Source organism: Chelonia mydas, chromosome 3, assembly GCF_015237465.2.
Source record: "Chelonia mydas isolate rCheMyd1 chromosome 3, rCheMyd1.pri.v2, whole genome shotgun sequence".
In the NCBI taxonomy this organism is placed as follows: Eukaryota; Metazoa; Chordata; order Testudines; family Cheloniidae; genus Chelonia; species Chelonia mydas.
This window is the reverse complement of record NC_057851.1, coordinates 40,679,921-40,701,328: the sequence shown is the minus strand read 5'-3', so window position 1 is coordinate 40,701,328 and position 21,408 is coordinate 40,679,921. Positions and strand designations below refer to the sequence as shown.

Genomic DNA, 21,408 nt, shown 5'->3' with positions numbered 1-21,408 from the left:
GTGACACTTGTTGGAATGACCTGAAGAAATAAATATATATATATATATATATATATATAACAAAACATGCTGCCAAAACAACTATTAGAGGGTACTGAAGGAATTAGCTGAAGAGACCTCAGAGCCACTGCCAATAATATTTACAAACTCATGGGGGGAGGGGGGGGTCTCGGAAGACCAGAGAAGGGTTAACGTAGTGCCCATCTTCAAAAATGGGAAAAAGGAGAAGCTGAGGAACTATAGGCCAATCAGCCTGACTTCGATACCTGGAAAGCTGCTTTTGCAATTTATAAATTATTCAATTTGTGAATACCTGAAGGATGAAGAGGTAATCATTAAAAATCAGCATGGATTTACCAAGAACAAATCATGCCAAAACTGCTTGATTTTCTTCTTTGACAGGGTAACTAATTTGGTGAATAGGCAGAATGCAGTGGGCATAATATACCTGGATTTCAGGAAGGCTTTTGACACAGTCTCATATGACATTCTGATAAGTAAGCTGGAGAAAGGTGGGCTCAACAGAACTACCATTAAGTGGATACATAATTGGTTAAACAATTGGAAACAAAGAGTTAATGAAATTAACAGAATGATGTCAGATTGAAGGGAGGTCTCAAGTCGGGTTCCACAGGGACCTGTTCTAGGTCCAGTGTTGTTTAACATCTTTATTAATGACTTGTATCTAAGTATAGAGCGCATACTGATCAACTTTGCAGCTGACACAAAACTAGGGGGTTGCCAATACTTTGGAGGATAGAGCTAAAATTCAGAGGGATCTTGATAAATTGGAGAACTTGGCTACAGATAACAAAATGAAATTCAACAAAGACAAATGTAAGATGCTACACTTATGAAAGAAAAACCAAATGCACAAATACAGAATGAGTGAATACTGGCTTGGTAGCAGCACTGCTGAGAAGGATCTAGGAGTTGTGGTGGATGACAACCTCGACATGAATCAGCAGTGCAAGGCTGTTGCAAAAAAACAAAAAAAAACAAAGACAATTTTAGGTTTCATTAAGAGATGCATAGTATGCATGTCAGAGGAAGTGATAGTACCACTCTACATGGAGCTGTTTAGGCCTCATCTGTAGTACTGTGTCCAATTTTGGTAACCAATGTATAGAAAGGATGTAGAGAAACTGGAAAGGATCCAGAGGTGAGCAACAAATATGATCAAATGGATGGAATGCAAGCCATATAAGCAAAGACTGAATGATTTGGGTATGTTTAGTTTGGTAAAGAGAAGATTATGGGGAGATATGATAGAGGTCTTCAGCGTCTTGAAAGGCTGCTATAAAAAAGATGGAGAAAAATTATTCTCTTTCTCCACAGAGGGCATGAGGCAATGGGTTCAAACTACCACATAGCAGATTTAGATTAAATCTCAGGAAAAACTTCCTAACTGTAAGAACAGTAGGACAATGGAACAGACTGCCTCGGAAGGTTGTTGGAAATGCCTTCACTGGAGGTTTTCAAAAGGAGGCTGGAGAGCCATCTGTCTTGGATGGTTTAGATAGAACAAGTACTGCATCTTGGCAGAGGTTAGACTATATGACTCTTGCAGTCCCTTCTAACACTATGATTCTAAGTGTTGGAGATCCAAAGCCAGGAACTGCAAGTGATGAACTATCCTAGGAAAGGGCATTCTAACTTTGCAGTACACTTCAGAAGGATCTAGCATAGTATCTGAACAAGTATTCACATCAGATACAGAAGTTATGGCCTTTCTCAGCCAGAAAAAGCAATGGGTTGTGCTGAAAGGTGAACTATAAGGTGGGGGTTACTAACTGAATTCTTTGAAATTAGTATTGTTCAGTGTTTTAATTAATGACCTTGGCACGAGATGTAGGAGTGTGCTAATAAAATTTGCTGAGGATGCAAAGTTGGGAGGCATTGTCAATACTGAGAATACTATAGAGGAGGATCTGGATGATGCATCACAAACTATGGGTTTGTCTTGACTAAGAAAAATGATCAAGGTTAGGTTGTAGGTATACATATAAAACTATTGTTAGGACAACCCCTAAGATTCTGAATTGGGAATATACCTTTAAGTTTGGGGGCTTATCTAAATAAGCATTCTCCAGTAATTCAACAGATAATTAGCCATTCTCTAAACAGATGTTGGTTCTCTTTGCTGATCTCCTAAGAGTGACCCCAGGAGTGACCCCTCTCCAGCCAAGGGGATTAAATGATTTTTGTGCTCAGTTTAGCCTGTAATTGTTGGGGGTTTTTACATGTGAAAAAATATACTTTTAAAAATTATTTATATAACAAATTTAGGTCTTGGAGAAAATGCAAACAATAAACAAATATTAAGCAATTTTTGCCCGCATCTTTCTTTACAACATGACTCACCAATTGTAGTAAAAAAAAGAGAGAGAAACAAACAAGCAAATTAACACATTCATTAAATTGGAATAATGACTCGGGAGTCATTGCTGCTGCTGTTGACACTTTTGTTGATGCCTTTTTCCTTTAGCAAGAGCTTAAGCATCACTGGCTGCACATTGAACAGACTTGTCAGTTTCAAGAACCACAAGACATAGTTTGGCAAAGTCTGTTTCAGTAATGGCACCTGTCTCTGGCACTTTGGATTCTTGGTGCATACATGACTGGCTAGGGAAATGCCTTTGGTGACTGTGGTGTATCTTTGCTGGACTGTGGTGCCTTCTTGAAAAATATTTTCCTATTTGTCAGATTTACTTTGACTAATGTATACCAGTGCTATTTCCAGTGCCTACAGTTTAGGTTGTACCAGTATTTTCATTATAAAGCCTTCATTTCCAGGATTTATAATGTGACTGCAAAAGTTTGATCCATGACAAAATTGCAAAACATTCTCGGCTCAACAAATTCAGTCACAGAAAAAAAAATCCTGATGACTGACTGACTGACTTCACAGTACTGAGGGGGGGAGGGACTTTACTACTACTGATAAAAGGTGAAGCTGCATAGGGCTCCCCACTTCAACAAGTGATAAATGTTCTAGGGTTGAAAGGAAAACAAATGCTATTCCAGGGCCATGAGTCAAGGAAGTGCATTACTCAAACACCAGAGGCTTTGGCTCCAACTGTTACCCCTAAATCCCCGATGCCAGTGCTGAGCTGAAGACTCTTGTTGTGACCCCTATGGTGGTGTTATCAATTCCACATTGCCATTCCTCTGGCACCCAGCCCCAGTGCCTATTGCACTTCGGCAGAGTTTGTGTAAGAGGTCATTTCTGAGAGCAGTCTGCATTGGCACCAGCACCATAAAGGATGGATCTGGAGACCCTTCAAACAGTTCCTTAGACAATCCATGTATTTAGAAGCTCCACTATCTGTCTCCTGCTAGTTCCCATAGAAACTGCTACTGCAGACACTACAGACCGCCCGGAAGTGAACACTTCTATCCTCCTATGATGATGTCAGCATTTTGGCAGCAAACCCAGTCTATTTCCGGGGATTATAGATTCTATTCTAGGAGGTGATCTCCAACCTCTTCTCAATGCAGACTTCTCCCTAATCATCCAAAAGGGCACACTCCACCACCTTTGCCTCTACCACTTGCTGAAATTTCCACAGTGGAAGAACACAAACACATTTGTGGAACTAGAAATGAGGTGATAAACATCCAGGGTGAGTCAACTCCCTGCAGGATGATCTTGATGCACAGTTATGATTTCTTCGCATGACAGTAAGATTCTCCTGACCCCGGAGGATCTTAATCCATTCAATGAACTTTTTTTAAAATGGTTCAGAGCTTCCAAGCTCCACTGGAAACACTGAAAGCTAATCGGTACTTTTCCATGATTCTCAGTCTAGTGTGTTTACATTTCTCATAATGGAGCCAGTACTGCTTTTCTCTGGTGTGTTTAGTATTGTGTGAGTTTTTTAAATAACTTTACTGGCACTATTGCAAATTTTTTGTGGTTTGTTCTTGACTGCGATGCACCAAAATCCTTCTCAAACCTTTGCTGCAATCACTTGTCCCTTTTCAGTTTTAAAACAAAACAGATGGGACTTTTGCTGCAGTGTCTGTAACTTACAGACCTAAGTTGCTGGACAGCCTGTAGTATTTTTAGTGGAAATTGGAAACTTTGAATATTTTTTAGAAATCTTCAAAGTAGAGAGAAGAAAATGTTTTTGACAATAGGCATTGCTGACATGACTGTATTTCTCAGACATAGTTGGTGAAGATGATGATTTTATCCTTGAAGACATAATGATAGTGTGTGGGCTAAACAAACTCATAAAAACATGTCCTTTAAAAGACAAATTAGATTCAACTCTAATATGTCACAGATATATGTAAATACCCTGGTTAATATTTTCAAAAGGAGCCTACATTTCCCATTGACTTTCCGTGAGGTCGTATGTCACTTATGAAAATGGGTCTTAGGTTTTGAAGTCACTTAGACCCTTTTGAAAATTTTACCCAGTGTGATTATTTTGCAGGATGTGAATAAGCCCTGGCATAGCAGTGCTCACTGCTTGAATATATAAGGCAAACATTAATTATATTGTTCCATATCAGTATATTGACATGTATAAAAAAGTGCCAGTTATGAGATGGAATGAGTGACAGGGGAATGAGTAACTTTTAAAGCTTGCATTAACTACTGGTGTATGAAATATGTACACCAACAGAAATATTACTGTCCTTGAGACATCTGCACAAAACCCTATAAAGTACTAATGGACTTGTGACTTTCCTCCAGCTGGAGAGAGATTGAGAGAGAGAGAAAGAAACCCTTGGGAATCCTGAGCAGTAAACAGCTTACAAATGAGACAAGTTGAAAACTTGACAGCTTGTCTAAATGGTCATTTTACTGGATGGCACATCAATGCTTAAGCTCGTGTTTTGTTTAATTAGGATCAAGTATATTTGTGGATAATAAAATGGCTGTTATTCTCAAATACAGATAATGCATTCATAGGAAAAAATGCAAATAATATTTTGATGCTTGTTAAATGTTTGTCAATAGCGGCTTTTTAAATTTTGAATTTGTACTTGGTAAATGCAGTGAATTGTTTTAGACATCAAATCTTTGGTAACTAGTGTATATTTGATGTCAAAAATGGATGAGCAAACTTTGCTAGTTGAGATATTACATTGCACAGAACACTTTACGGAGGGAATGAAGTATTGAAAGTTTTTTTTTTGGAAGAGGACAATAACTAATGATATATGTGTGTGTGTGTGTGTTTACAGAATTTTCAGCAAATTTGTGAATTTACTGTTTATTAGCAAACACGCTCTACAGTCATTCACAATTTATAGATGTTACTTGGCTATGAAATGGGAAAGCACTTCAATGGGATAACGACCATGTAGCTGTTTTCTCTCCCTGGTGGCCAAGTATACATTCAGTAAACTGCACTAATGCGGCCTAGCTGTCAGGTAAATTTTAAATGTGGTGCTTGGGGAGTTATGTGCAAAACTCTCATTAGCAGTGACAGTTGTTACTTGAATTGATGCTCATAAATCACAATGTGAAAATCAAATAAAAAACAACAAAAAAAGAAATTGTTCCCCCCACACACACTTCATTGAGAAATAGAACCCACCTCAAAGGTGTGGGCCCTGTGCAAGAAAGATGTGTGAGTTTCAGGGATGGAAAAATGACCAGAAAATAATCCATAGTACAAAGACACACATTAAACCTTATTTGTATACACAGCAGTGATAGAGAGACCACAATCAATACATTTGGGATATATGTCAGGTTAAACGGTCTAATCTACTCATCTGTCTGCAGACATGCAGGTACATACCATATTTGCTGGATTTTCGTTGCAGCATCAGAGTATGTCTGACATATATTTCTGTCTGGGTCTACTACTTTCCCCCCCCCTGCACTCTCTCCCCTATAAAGTACCATCACAATACTTATGCTGTCTTTTCTGAAACTACAATGGTTACTGCATACATCAGTCAACAGGGGACATTCAGTGAGCAGACATAAACTCTTAATAGCAGATATTGTGTCTTGTTCTATGTTTGTATAGCACCTAGCTCAATGGGACCGCGATCTCAGTTGGGCTCCCTAGGTGCTACCATAATAGTCTTAAAAATAATAAAAGAATAAGTTGGTCCGATGTTCAATACCATCACTTGGATAAAGAATTGTAATTGCAGCAGGGAATGTTTCCACCAGTACTGAAAATCATCCCTTCCCCTTCCTATCCACATCCCGTGAAGGTCAGTAAGTCTGGGCTCGTGCCAGCTGAAATTAGCTGAACATCATGTTAATGAAATATGAAAGTTGTATGCCTATACTGGCACAAAAGAAACCAGTTTGAAATAAATAATTAAATAAACCCTCTGTGAGGTAGACAAAGGACTGAAGTGACTAGAACAATGAAACGTGGTGGATTTACAAGGGGACTTGGTATATTTCTTTGTTTTAAAACTTTTTGTATCTGTTAAAAACAAGCTGTGGGAAAGCGACAGACATGAATTGACTTAGACAGTAAAAGCATGAAAGAGAGGAACCACAATAGCAAACACAGTACCAAAAATTTCAGAGTAGCAGCCATGTTAGTCTGTATTCGCAAAAAGAAAAGGAGTACTTGTGGCACCTTAGAGACTAACAAATTTAGCTGTAGCTCACGAAAGCTTATGCTCAAATAAATTTGTTTGTCTCTAAGGTGCCACAAGTACTCCTTTTCTTTTTACCGAAAATTTGTATGACTTTAAATAAGCTTGGCCTCCTAACAGCAAATTGACTTTTATTTTTAAACTTAAATGGCATCAACACTAAAGATTTACCAAGTCTAAGAGCTAGTACTTATTATGAATATGATTTATTATTATTTTATTATCATTTCTTCGTGACCCACCAAAAGTGTGCTTAGTTATTTTACCAACAGGTTTTGTATTGCTAGTTTGGATATAAGGAAAATCTAGTTCCCAATACAACAGAGTCAGAAGTGTGAAGTAATTGTTAGAAAGTATAACAAGTATCAATAGTGTAAGGTCTGCACTACTCTCAGCTATGTTATTTCTTTTACATAGATCATTTTCTTCAATGAATTCCTTACTGTGGATTTGATTTCCTGAGGGATTTGTAAAAGAAAAATACTCCCTGCTAACCGTAGGTTTCAGGCTAGAAAAAGAGGGGATTCCAAACACACATGTTAAAATATGGATTTAACTTAATTATAGTATTAGTAATTTTATAGAGACCAAGAATGTGATAGGTACTTTATAGTCTCATAAAATATGAGGTCTCGGCCCTGGAGAACTTTTGATCTAATTCCTGAGTAATGTTCTTTCACCAGCCACCCTACTCTCCAAGCTCCCATGGCAGTACTTTCAACCCCCCCTCCCCCGCTTCTGAATAAAAAGAATAGACATGAGCCAACAAATGAGAGCCTCAACAAAAAGATGACGAAATAAGTGGTTGGGTGATGAAGGATTCAAAAATAAGATTAATTACTTAATGATTTTTCACCTGTCTTATTTCAAAATATTTTCCCCAGAATATACAAAAATCAGTGTGATAATATCACTTTGTAGGGCATACTGCCTGGGTTATTCAACCTTCCATTCTCTCACAATGCCTCACTCACTTCCCCTCCTTGATGCCTCCAGCTTCACTTACTATCCAGCCCTCCTTCTTGTTTTGCCTCCTTTTCCATCCACCTACCCCAGTGGTTCTCAAACTAGGGCCGCTCCTTGTTCAGGGAAAGCCCCTGGTGGGCTGGGCCGGTTTGTTTACCTGCCATGTCCGCAGGGTTGCCCGATTGCGGCTCTCACTGGCAGCGGTTCACCGCTCCAGGCCAATGGGAGCTGCAGGAAGTGACATGGGCTGAGGGATGTGCTGGCTGCCCTTCCTGCAGCCCCCATTGGCCTGGAGCGGTGAACCGCTGCCAGTGAGAGCCGCAATCGGGCAACCCTGCGGACATGGCAGGTAAACAAACCGGCCCAGCCCACCAGGGGCTTTCCCTGAACAAGCGGTGGCCCTAGTTTGAGAACCACTGAACTACCCTTTATCCTTACTCTACATGGCAACCATGACAGGCATCTTGTCAGTACTTCACTCCACCTTCTGACAATTGCTCCCTTCCCTTCATATCATTTTTAATGTCAGAGGTTCCTAGGGCTGTGAAGACTGTTCTCATTCTTTTCTCCCCTCCCTTCCCCAATTTGTCTGCCTGAACAGAGGGCTTGCACAGGCTCTCATTAAAAAGGGAGCAGCAAAAGAAGTCTTGCCTTATGTGGCACTGAGGATGTCCTGCTGGCTCTTTTGCTATCTGACTCCCCATGAGGAGGTAATCACAGGTGTCCAAAAACAAAACAGCAAAGTGTCAGGTCTCATTAACAGTGTACAGTCTAGAGATTATAAAGGTCATGTGTGGGAGGAGGGTTTAAAAAAAACAACAACTAAAACCAAAAAAGAAAAAGTAGCGATGGTTTGTTATAGATACCAGGGGAATCCTTAGTGAGGGAGCAGCAGTCCAGTTTGGCTTCTTTTGGGAAGCCAGAGTGGCACAAGGGAGTGAAGTGGGGAAGAGAATCTGCCACAATTTACACTGATAACATGATGGGTGATGGGGGAAGGGAGGGAATTCTCAAAGTAAAAACAGAACCTAAAGCATAAAGCAATATACTTGTTTGCTTCCATTTTTTGTCCTTTTAGTAGTAGTAGTAGTAGTAATTTGGATTATGATAGCACACACAATCTCCAATCAGAATTGGGGCAACATTTTGAAAGTCGCTGTACAAAAACACAGGACTATTTAGTCCCTGTTGTACTATGATCTTCTAAGTTAAGAGGCACTGCAACAAATGAGTGCAACAAACAAGAGGAGTGGAGAGGGAGGTTGAAGGAAGTGAGAATACCATCACATGGTTATATGGGCTAGCTATGTATAGAACCAGGTGGTTCCAAGTAATTTCAGAACATGTTTTTTTTTTTTTTTAAATAACAGCTATACCTGACTGTTTCTCCGATAGCCATAATAAATTTGCTGATTTCATGTAGGCATCAGAGCACAGGTGTTTCATGAAGGGATATCCAAAAGTGGAGATAATAGAGGCATTTATTAATCAATTTAGGGAGGATGTTCCATGTACAAGGGGAAGCATGGAAGAAAGAAGAGATATTTCAGGGAGAGAAGTGGACAAATGAGTATTATAGGCTGTCATGATGGGAGATGAGCACATAAGTATGGTAGGGAAGAGTTACACAGGGCATTCAGGATGGTAACAATCATCTTAAACCTGATTCAGGGAAGAAGGAGCCAGTAGAGGAAGTATTTATTTGTTTAGGCATTTATATGTCAGTAATGGTGATTGTGGTATTAGTTTTAATGTTGTGCTTATTGCATTGTATTTGGTTTTGTATTTTTCTTGAAAATGTGTTGTGCAGAAGACTGCCAAATAATAGCAATCCAAGGAGGGGAGGTTGCCAGCATGGTTCTCTCCTTCTACACTATACACATATCTCTTTCTCTCCTTCTTTTCTTCTTCGAGTGATGGTCCCTATTGTGTTCCACTGAGGGTTTACTCATGCACACCATGCATCCAGAGCCAGAGAATTTGAAAGTAGTAGTGTCCGTTGGTCCATGTGCCCTTGCTTCACCTCATAGTTCTGTCTGAGGCAATAAATGGTGGGGAAGACTGACTTTGTCTCCAGTTCCTTCTCATCACCATATGGTCCAAGTCACAGCTGCTAGTTTCCCTCATCACCCTCTTGCCATGGCAGGACACACTGTATTTATATATCCGTTGACTAACTAGGTTTTGGAAAGGTCTCCTCAGGACTTTCCCACCCATACAACCTATCACCCCCCAGTAGCACCTCAATCTCGTTCTATCACTGTTAATGAAACTGCCCTTGGAGTCGCTGGCTTCATGCTCTATGCCCCTCATTTCCATGAAAATCACCTTTCTAGTGGCTATTACTTTGGAGAGATGGGTAGATGAACTTCGGGCCATGATGGTGTATTCCCCTTTCACCACATTTCATGACAAAGTCTCCCTGTGCCTACATCCAAGTTTCTATCAAAGGTCGTATCTCGGTTTCATCCCAACCAACCCATACACTTACCTGATTTCTTTCCAAAGCCTCACACCTCAGCAGAGAAGTGATACCTTCACTCCTTTGACGTCCTCATGGCGTTGACCTTCTACTGAGAGAGGACAAGACCGATCAGGAAGTCCTGTACACTGCTTATCACTGAGAGGATTAAGGGGCAGGCAGTCTCCATACAGAGGATTTCCAAGGGGGGTGTATTACACTGTTATCAGTTGTCAGGACTGCCTTCACCTTGGAGGGAGAGCCCATTCACGAGAGCCCAGACATTGGCTACAGCCACACTCCATTGTGTGTCACTTCCAGACATACGTAGGGCGGCCACATGGAGTTTGGAGCATACCTTTGCTGTGTACTACACCTTTGTGCAGGACTTTGTAGTGGACGCATCATTTGGTATGGCTGCCCTCCATTCAACCATTTCTTCCTCTTCCTCGCACCTTCCTCCAAATTAGGTACTGCTTGTTAATCACCCTCAATGAAATACAATAGGAACCATCACTTGAAGAAGCAAAGGAGATTACTTACCTGCAACTGGAGGTTCTTTCAGATGGGTGGTTCCTTTCTGTATTCCACTTCATGCCTTCCTTCCCCTCTGCTGTGGATTTGTTTGATTTGCAATGGAGAAGAAACTGGAGATGCGGTCGGTCTGCCCCAACCTTTATTGCATCAGATAAAAGCATGAGGCAAAGCAAGGGTGCGTGCATGGATCAACAGAAACTGCTACTTTCAATTTCTCCAGCTCTGGATGCATGGCTTGGATGCATAAACCCTCAGTTGAATACAGAGAGGGATCCCATATCTCAAAGAAGCTCCAGTTACAGGCAAATAACCTCCTTGTCTTTAGTGTGGAAGAAAATTAATGGGCATAGTCTACGTAAAAAGAGATAGGAGTCACTGTCATTTCAACTGCATAAATTAATTTTTAAAGGGCAGTGCTGCATTTAATTGCATTTAGTAAGGTACTTGCTCAGTATGAGTGTGGGCACTGAAGGTTAGAGCCCAATTCTGCCATCCATGCTCACACTGAAGAGCACTTTACTCTGTGAATATTCATAGATCTTAAGAGCAGAAAGGACCATTCTGATCATCTACTCTGATATCCTGCATAACACAGGCCCACAGAATCTCACCCAGTAATTCCTCATCGAGCCCATAACTTCTGTATGAGTCCTAACATATGTTTTAGAAAGATGTCTTGATTTAAAAACATCACCAAGAGATGGAGAATCCATCCTAGGTAAATTATTCCAATAGTCAGTTACCCTTATTGTTTAAAATGTGTGCTTTATATTTAGTATGAATGTATCCAGCTTCAACTAGACAATTCCCATGGACTTTTTTGGGACTACTCATAGAGTGAGAGAGTTCTCAACATGAGTAAGAGTTACAGAATCTAGCAATGTGTTCCTCCTATGTTGTTTTTTCTGGAAGAGTACCGAAAATGTAAAATGCACTGTCCTATATGAATTCTGCTGTTTCCTTGTACTCTCTTCTTTAAGGATAAAGAGATACCTACAGTGTTAATTAAGCTGTAGATACTGAAAATCGACTATGTAATTTCAGTTTAAATGCAGGTCACTTCAGATAATGTCTATTATACCAGTAGGTTACCTGATTTTTTCCTTCAGTCTAAAGGTCAACAAAAGCTATCTAATTTAATATTTCAGCTACTCTGTGTCAGGGGAGTCATATTATTTCAGTGCAATAGACCCCATTAAATTTTGAACTGTGATCCATGGTATGGATTACAATCATAGAATCATAGAAATGTAGGGCTAGAAAGGATCTTGAGATATCATCAAATCCAACCCCTTGCACGGAGGCAGGACCAAGTAAACCTAGACCATCGCTGACAGGTGTTTGTCTAACCTGTTCTTAAAAACTTCCAGTGATGGGGATTCCAAAGCCTCCCTTGGAAGCCTATTCCAGAGCATAATTACCCTTATGGTTGGAAAGTTTTTCCTACTAACTAATCTAAATCTCCCCTGTTGCAAATCAATCCTACTTGCAGTCTTCTTCTTAGCATATGCATGGCATGCCTTAGGTTGCACATGGCCAGGGTTCATCACTGAATTTGGTCTGCTGGATGGATCATTAGCTTTCCCAGCCCATGCCAGGTACTTATGGGGAGTGAGACATGAGCACTGATCCATGCCTCCCAGCCTACCTGCAGTCCACAAGGAGGACAATTGATCATGGTCCTCTTTTTATAACAACCCTTAACATATTTGAAGACTGGTATCAGGTCCACCGTTCTTTTCTCAAGACTAAACATGTCTAGTATTTTTAACCTTTCCTCGTAGGTTAGGTTTTCTAAACCTTGTGTCATGGTTTTTTGCTATCCTCCGGAATCTCTCCAGTTCGTCCCTATCTTTCTTAAAATGTGGTGCCCAGAATTGGACACCTCACTCTAGCTGCGGCCTCAACAGTATTTCCCCCTTTTTCTTGGTGGACCCCATATCTTTCCAGCAGACCTCTTTCCCAAAACAGCATCCCATGGTTGAGGAAGCTGAAGCCCTCCCATTGACACTGTCTCTGCAGCCAAGCATGCACTTAAAAATGTCATTCTGCTTTTAGAGATATTGCTGTTTCCAGAAATATTTTCCTTTTTAAATCTAAGAAATATTACTGCAATCAGTAATGCCTATAAAACTGGAATGAACTTTTTAAAGTGTGCCCACTATATAAATTTAAAACCACATACTCTCCTCAATCCACACTGGGCACCCACTCCTATCAATTATAGGTTTGTAAAAAAATCAGTGTTAGAATACCATCTGTATGTAGTCAGTAAACTTTTAGTTAAGGTCATTAATTGTTCAATACATTATTATCACATCTAGCACCACTCTGATGAAAATAGGCTTACTATTTAGACCACCTCTAATTCTGCCCTGTGTTTCTCATTCTTCCCCAGTTTTCTTTTTCTGTTCCTCCCGTTTTGTCTTGTGTTTATGTCTCTCCACTTCTTCTGTCTGTATTTCCTTTCCACTGGCAACTCCCAGATGCTGCCCTCTGTGGGATTTATTCTTATTCCATCTGACAAAATGCCCAGCAACTTAAATAGTTAATGTTGACATGAAACTGTCAGCTTTAGGATTGATATGTTATGATAATTAATGGAATCAAGGAAGTTCACAGTTCTTAGTCTTTGTGTTGAGCCTTTTTCAGATTCAGGAAGAAAATACAGCATCCATTACACTTGGAATGTTAACTTGGAGTTATAAACATAAGGGCTAGAAACCTTTTAAGGAATATGAGAGCTTAGATTCTGCAAAATGTGAATATTCTATGAGGCCACATCCCTCAAGAATCCAGCTGCAGGTTGAGTGTTTGACATGTTGATCTATATGAGAGAACTATTTGTGATGTACATAAGAAATGAAACATCTGTTTACTTTTACTGTACACTTCTGTTCAGCCTGTGAACAGAATGCTGCCTCAACCATTTTCTATGGGTACAGAGAAAAACTATGGCTATGGCAACTAATTACATTCAATAAATTGCATGAGGAGGAGAATCTTGCCCAACAAATGCAGGAAGCTGCATTTATGGGAATATTGTGCTAAACTATGACACATTGGTCATGACAGGTACACCAAAAATAATTAAGGGAAATAGTGAAAGGTAGCAAAAAAAAAAAAAAAACCAACAACATAAAAACATATAGAAGTTGGGTGTGATCCTACTTTCCTTCTGAGCCAAAATTTCTATTAGTCAGAAGAGTTAGATATGCAAGGGATTGGGCTCTGAGTGAAGGAAGTTCACAGCCACATTGACAAACTTTTTTAAATTTAATGTCTACAAACCTTTTTTGCACAATTACATATTACAGCATAGATGTTCAGAACAATAATTTCCAAAATGGTGTTCACAATCAAAGTAATCATGACCAGTAGCGCACATTGCTGTAGTTTCCCCATGTGTAAAATGTGAACAATGGTTATAAATCTCAAAGTAGTACTGATTGGTTAGAGTGTTTGGACAAAGAAAACATTATATAATTATTAAGTAGGAATCATCTCAATAAAAACAATAGATAAGGAATGTATCGAGTGGAACAATACAGAGAGGTCATGAAGGTGATGAAGTGAGATTTGACATAACAAATTTCTGTTCCAAGCGAAGTTTAAAAAAAAATCTGTACAAAACCAAAACATGACCAAATAACTGGCCAAAACATCACAAGACAAGACAAAACAATTTGCAACAAGAGAACACAAGCCTAATAGTGATGAAGAGAACAAATGTCTGGAGAATAGAGGTGACGCCTCAGTTTGACAAAGTGTTAATATGTGTTACTCATAAGAACTAGGGAAAGGAGAGGTAATATGTACAAGGCAGGAACTGTTTTGGTCCATGACTGGGCTGCCTAGGCATTATGATAATAATAATAATTTGTATGGGAGATAAGCATGAGGATTTACTGATCATGAAGATCTGATACTGACTATTATGCCATCTGAATACAAATTAAACTTTGTTTGAAATGTTGACCCTAACACATGAAGATGTGATTCGTCTCCTTAGAGTATCCTCTGAAAAGGTTTTACATACCTCTGTAATGCAAACCCCAAGGTTGCACATGGTGGTTTTTTGGTTTGACTTCCCATGCACATTCCCTTCCCATGCTGTTAGGCACTCAAAGAGTAAAAGGATGTTATTTACATTGTGACATTTGTCATACACAAATTGTCATATCACTTAAATATGTATTGATAGCTGAAGAAAAGGGAATTGTTAGCTTGTTTGATGGATTAACTGGACAGAACATGAAGAGTCTTAGTTTATTCCCTGTCAGGCCATGTTTTTCACCTGAAGAAACTGGCCAGAAGCCAACATAAGCATAATGCATCTCAGTGAGAAAATTTCTGTAGAAACAATCTACCTTCCATGATAACAGATAAGCAAATAATATTGTCTCTGATTAGATACTCCTGTAAAATGTTGCACTGTGTATTTATTAAAATATAGTACATATGTCTTAAATATGTTAATTTCATTGTTTTCTTATAGCATCAGTTGCGTCAACATGTAATGATCCTGGGACTCCACAGAATGGTACCAGATATGGAGACAGCAGAGAGCCTGGGGATACCACCACCTTTCAGTGTGACCCTGGGTATCAGCTCCAAGGACAGGCCAAAATTACTTGTGTGCAGCTGAATAACCGATTCTTTTGGCAACCTGATCCTCCGACATGCATAGGTATTGAGATCAAATGTTAGCGTTGGACTTGAAACTAATGCAGATCATATTCCAGTTTTTAAATTGTCCAACCAGTGACCCTACCATGGTGATGAGAAAGTAGTGCTTTTTTACAAAACTCAGTCTTTCAGTACTTGCAAATACTGACAGTCTGATTCTCAAGATGAATGCTATTATAGATTTTTCCAGCATAGTCTATTTTTGAAAATTTGTTTACAGTGAAGGTGACAAGCTTCAAGAAATTGTTTATTAAGTGCAAGACAGCATGGTCAGATAGTTAACGTAGGGGACTTGGAGTCGAAGCAGCTGGGTGCTACTTACGACTTTGCCACTACTTTACTGTGTGACCTTGGCTAAGTCATTTGATTTCTCTGTACTACAGTTTCCCTGTCTCAGTAAAACAGAGACACTAATATATACCTATATACTATAGATATTTCGGACTCTAAGGTGAAAGGTACCAAATAAGTATAAAGTATCAAGTATCATATTACTGTTTATACTGTTTATACTTTATACTATCACGTTATGTTAGTGATAAAATTTGTCGTTTTTAAACCCTAGTCAGGTGAGAATCAGGGCCATGTAAGAAACTGATCTCACCTTAATACCAAACTCTGTACCAGAAACATTTGACTTGAATTAAAAAAGCAAAAGTCCATGGTTAAACTGAAGATTGTTTTTCTTCATTTTGGATAAAACCAACAAACTGATTCTCTCATGAGTATGACTCTCTATGCAGTAATTTGTTTCCATGCATTAAGTTTTATCTTCTCAGAAAATTTTAAGATAGATACATATGTACGTACAGAGGGAAAGTCAGACTGCCACTGCTGCCCAAAGAATGGAAATAAAAGTTCTTTTGCATGTCCATTTGTGGAATTGTCTGGAAGGAATAAAGTTTCCTGCCTTTCACTATTCTTGATACCTTCCACCCTACATATATGGAATGTCACTTCCATGGGGCTCTGGTTAGTGCATGAAAAGGCTGGGGCCTGGAAGTCTTACTGAGGTGTGTTATAGGGACATCACTGTTTTGCTGCTAGGTAGGGTTCTTGCCATCTAATTAACACTTATGCTGCATACTCCATGTAGCATTAGAGAGTGCCACAACCCAGATGGCTTGAACAGCTCCCTTGGGTCATCAGCTGCAAACTTTAATAATTTTCCTTCTTGACTGGACCTTTACGGTCGCCAATTTGCTTTGAGATAGGTTGGACACTTTATTTAATAACCCTTTAGGGTCAGATAGTGTTTGTTCCCCTCACAGTTGACCACTGGGGTGTGTACAAGCCTTTCTTCCCTCTTTCCTTTAGGCTCCTTCTGCAGAGGCTGATTACATCACAGTTGCATTCCTTATACTTCCCCTGAATGCAAGTATAGTTCCTGGCTAGTATTACTAGCTCTCTCAGAAGTAATAGGAAGTATGTAAGACAAAGTCCCCATCCATTTCCCAATTCCATACAGGTAGCAGATTTGGAGCAGCACATGCACTGCAAAATGTCTTTCAAAGTTCCCATTGTGCAATGCAGCACTGCATAAGGACAAGTTTGGACATCTGATGGTTACAGCCAATGAAACAATTTTTAATCCATGAATCATCAAGTAATAATTCCCAGAGATTTGGATCCACCCCTAAATAAAGAGTTTAGAGATAGGACAAAACTTATAGATTTCTGGATTATGAAGATCAAATTTTCTAGGGTATTAATTCAATTGTAATAAAACCCAGTGCTTTGTCCAATTAACATACTTCAATTTGTATCTCTTTACAGCCTGTTTTAAAAATCTAAATTTTAATTAATCTGCTGAGAGAGTAACTTGTAGTGAAATGATATGCACATAGTTAATATTCCATTTTCATCAGGGTGACCTTGAGGGGGTTTTCCGTTTAAAATAATCTTTACTGTCATATATACAGCAGTATTGGAATCCTCAGAGTTCTATAAAGCCATGATATACAGCTTTTAAAATTCTCATATAGTTCTTATTCCACTATATTGTGGATGGCTGAGATTTAATAGCTATACTTATTAACGTTCTGTACACGGTCAAACCACTATTCACATTTGTTTAACATTTTATGCTGCATTTATACTTTATACCTTTCCTGAGTATGGTCATGTGTTTTATCTCAAGCTAAGTCATCAGAAGACATTGAAGATTTGTGTATATTTAGTAAAATAATTACCTATAAAAGGAACCATGCTGTTAATTTGTTTTTTAAACACAGCTTGGCTGATTACTAATACTTACTTCAGTCACAATGGTAGGAGCTCTGCACCTCTGCAAACCGCACTTATTACTCACGTATTTAAATACTGATTTAGGCACCTAACTTCAGAATTTTGGTTTGAGTTAGCTGTGTGGTTTTCTTTGTTTGTTTGTTTGTTTTTGCCCAAGTGCCTGGATCTGTGAATTGGGTAACACCTTTATTAATTGGATCAAAGTATTTTATATTTCTTCTATGGCCAAAGGTAAATAGCATCATTAAACATCAATTACTATTGGGCCCTCCCACTTCTGACAGTGAAGTTTGTCAGGTGAATGATAAATACTTTGTTAGTGCAGCTGGAATTAAATCACTAAGCAAATCCAAAGACCTTATTATTAGATTTCTATTGCATTTTCAGATTTTAGGAAAACTTTCTTTTTGAACTAAATTGGAGAAAATATGTGTAACACAGGATGTGTTTGTTGTTGGGACTGCAAAGAGATCATTTGTTGGGAATGGAAAAACTATTCTGACTTTTTTTTAAAAAAAGCCAAATCATTCTTATTTGAACAGTTTGTCTGTGATTTTTAGTTTAACATGTAACTGCTTTCTTTTTCCTTTTTGTATTGACAGCTGCATGTGGAGGAAACCTTACAGGTCCAGCAGGTGTTATTTTATCACCTAACTACCCACAGCCATATCCTCCTGGGAAGGAATGTGACTGGAGAATAAAAGTAAACCCTGACTTTGTCATTGCCTTGATATTCAAAAGGTACCATTTCTAGAAAAACACCTTTGTGTACCAGGTTTTTAAATTAAAAATTATATAATTGATCACTACATAGAATTCCCAATTACATTTCCTAAGCCCTACAGCATGTATCTAATACCTAATTGCTTCAGAATAATATGAAAGAAACAAAATATTTAGCTTTATAGCATTTTTTTGGTGCCCAATGTGTAAGCAGCAAAAAACCATATGTGATGTGTTGGGTATAATGCTTTAAAAAAAACATTTAATTTGTATCATATGTCACACCATTGACCATTTGAGTGGGATAGCTCTATATTAATGGGGAATAATACTTCCAGAGTGTTTGAAATACATGTATTTCATTGTCATATTAATGCAATGTCCGCATTGTGTGATACCTAATTCATCTGTATATCATTTAATGTCTGGTGAAGTCTTCAGGCTAATATTAAATAGTGTATTATCATGAAAATATGAATCATTTGCCAGAACTGTGAAGGTAGGGTTCACTAAGTTATTAAATTGAATTAACCCTTCAGAGAAATACTTTAACTTTATGTAATAATGGTCACTTAATAAGCAAAGATGATTATTCTGAAAATGTATTCTTATTGTGTAACATCTAGTAGATGTAGTTCCAATCTAATATGTTTAGACCCAACTTTAAGTTTGTCTGGAAGGATCTTTTTAAACGAAGGTGTCACTCTTGCATTTATTGGATTTCATTGTTTGCAATTCTGGATCACTGATAAAGTGCTGAGAATGCTCAGCTCCCATTGACGTCAGCGGGAGTTGGGTCTTGCAGGCCGGGGTGCAGAATGCGGTAGTTGCCTGTTATGCTGTGGGCTAGTTTAGTATCACATAGTCTGCATGTCTGAAGTAGTGAGCTTTTATACATGAAGACATCTACCTTTTTCACAATTGGTCATAGTTTGTATTACTAGCGTGTTCTACAAGATATAAAATCCTTGCAGAGGCTCCTCCCTGTGCTCATTTGAAAAATTTCATTGAACTGAATTGAGGCTTATTCATTTTAAAATATTTAAATGCCTTTATGCTTCTGGATGATTACATCTCTTCTCATTTACTTTAATCCCCTTAATATATTTAACAATAACAAATGTTCTCTGATTACATTTTAGTGTTGCTGTTTTTAACAATTGTTCTTTACATATCAATTGCTTTGGCATTGACATTTCATTCCATCCACTGATATTTATGGGAGGAATACAGCATTGATTACCTAGTAGAAGCCACCATAGTAATCACATTCGTAGGGTCAATTCAAACATTCCATAGGGCAGATACATTGTTTTTATTCCGATGAAAAGATAACTTGCTGTATCATACATTTTTTTCTATGAGCAGAATTCCCATTGATTTCTACAAGAGTTCCCCAGTTGAAGAGTGGGCAACATCTGGCCCAAGATGTTTTGTAGGCTGGGTGACTAACATACAATAGTTTCAGCTTTGTGGGAAGTTCTCTCTGTATGTTGCAAGGGTGGTAACAAGGGAGCAGTTTGGTACAAGAAAGGAATGGTATAAAGAGTATTTTAACATGACAGCCTCTGTTACGAACATATTTGTCCTTCTTGGGATGTGTTGGAAAAGCAAATCTTGAGTAAAAGCCACATTTATATGTCTGATAATGCTGTTTTCTGCAAAAACAAAAACTGAATGGGCTGGTGAAAATGCCTAGGTATAAGAACAAGGAATCTTCAACAGTTTTTGGCTATTTCTGTTTCATGTTTTGTTAAAATGATTACTGCACATGTGCAATTGTTTTTCAACTAAAATGTTATAAGGTGTTAAATATGTAGATCTCTTTGACATGCACTATAGTTGGATTGATAAAAAAGACCAAAAAATTTGAAGAGGTCTTTATTGACTTCATGCTTTTTTATGCTTCACCACTACACTTGGAATAGATTCCCACTTTGCCTATGTCAGCTGCCCCCCGACTTCCCTAGATCCTTCCTTGGAACCAAATTCTTTCATGCAGATGTCTTACTGTATGTTACTCTCATGGACAGTCCAACTTCCTTGTATTAAACATTGATTTGTGTAATGTATTGGAGTTAGACCTTGGACTAAGCCCTCCACTGTGTTTTGCCACTGGGGCAATCTGGCAGTAAAGCTGGTAATACCCAGCCTTAGGGAGATCATCCCACTATAAGAAGTATTATCCATTGGTGTTCAACTAGCATAGAGACTCTCTTGCCACTTGCATCCCTATTGCTAGTATAGGAGACAAGGCCAGGATACCTCTATATTGATGCTTTTTCTTCACTATGAAAAAAGGTGTATTTTTTACTATAGGGCAGCCTTTTTAATTTTAATTTGACCTGCGATCTTGTGTGAAAACTGCAAACAGCCTTATTTTCATTAGGAATTTAACTTGAGTTAGTTATAAATTAAGAAAACACCTTTGTTTCCACAGTGAAGACAAGGCCTAAGACATTCTTGTCTGCCATTTCATCTTCTTGAGGCAATTGGCAGGTGAAATAACCTAAGTCTTGTGTACACAGTGTGGCAGTGTGCACTAGATGAGTTTTAATTCTAAAGAACACCATGTGGTGTACTAACTGGCCCATGTAGACTCTGTTGATGTGAACTAAAAGTTCCCCAGTGTGCATTATTGTGCAGCAGCAGAGCTATGTGGGCCAGTTAGTACACAACATGTTGATGTGCTTTAGAAATGAAACCTTCCTTGTGCACATTGGTCCACCAGGTAACAAGCCCTTACAAGAGCCTGTGTTGTTCACTTCTTAGTCACAGCCAAGGACCCAGTCCACTGTCTTCTTATATGTCTTGGAAAGGTCCCTATGTAGAGTAATAGCACTCCCTAAATAATAACAATAATCATAATCAGAGAAGAAAAAAAAGAAGAAAATGTAACTGCAACACTTATAACAGAGACAACAAAATATTTATTTATGGCTTTGTATCCAGAAGGTGATTAGGAAGAAAAGAAAGCAAAACCCACAACCCCCCTGCCTACTTGTCTTTCATTGTTGAGCTTCATGTAGCTCTTGGACCTTCTCCACTGCAGCAATTTTTCAGCATCTGTCCATCTCTTTATAAGGTTCTCACGTTATCATCTTTGTGCCTTCATCCATATAGCCTCTCTGAATTGATCTCAAGGCCACTGCCTAGTCCATGTTTAAGTCTCTCTTAAGGATCCCCTTCTGCTG

The 21,408-nt window shown here is 38.6% G+C and overlaps 1 protein-coding gene across 1 annotated transcript in view; it reads left to right on the top strand.

Annotated features, from left to right (window-relative positions):
* CSMD1 (CUB and Sushi multiple domains 1) overlaps positions 1-21,408 on the top strand; it is a 1,979,019-nt gene that overhangs the window by 1,608,389 nt on the left and 349,222 nt on the right. The window contains exons 27-28 of the mRNA XM_037894193.2: positions 15,054-15,245; positions 18,094-18,232. Coding sequence (XP_037750121.1) covers positions 15,054-15,245; positions 18,094-18,232 — 331 coding nt within the window. The remainder of the gene's footprint in view (positions 1-15,053; positions 15,246-18,093; positions 18,233-21,408) is intronic.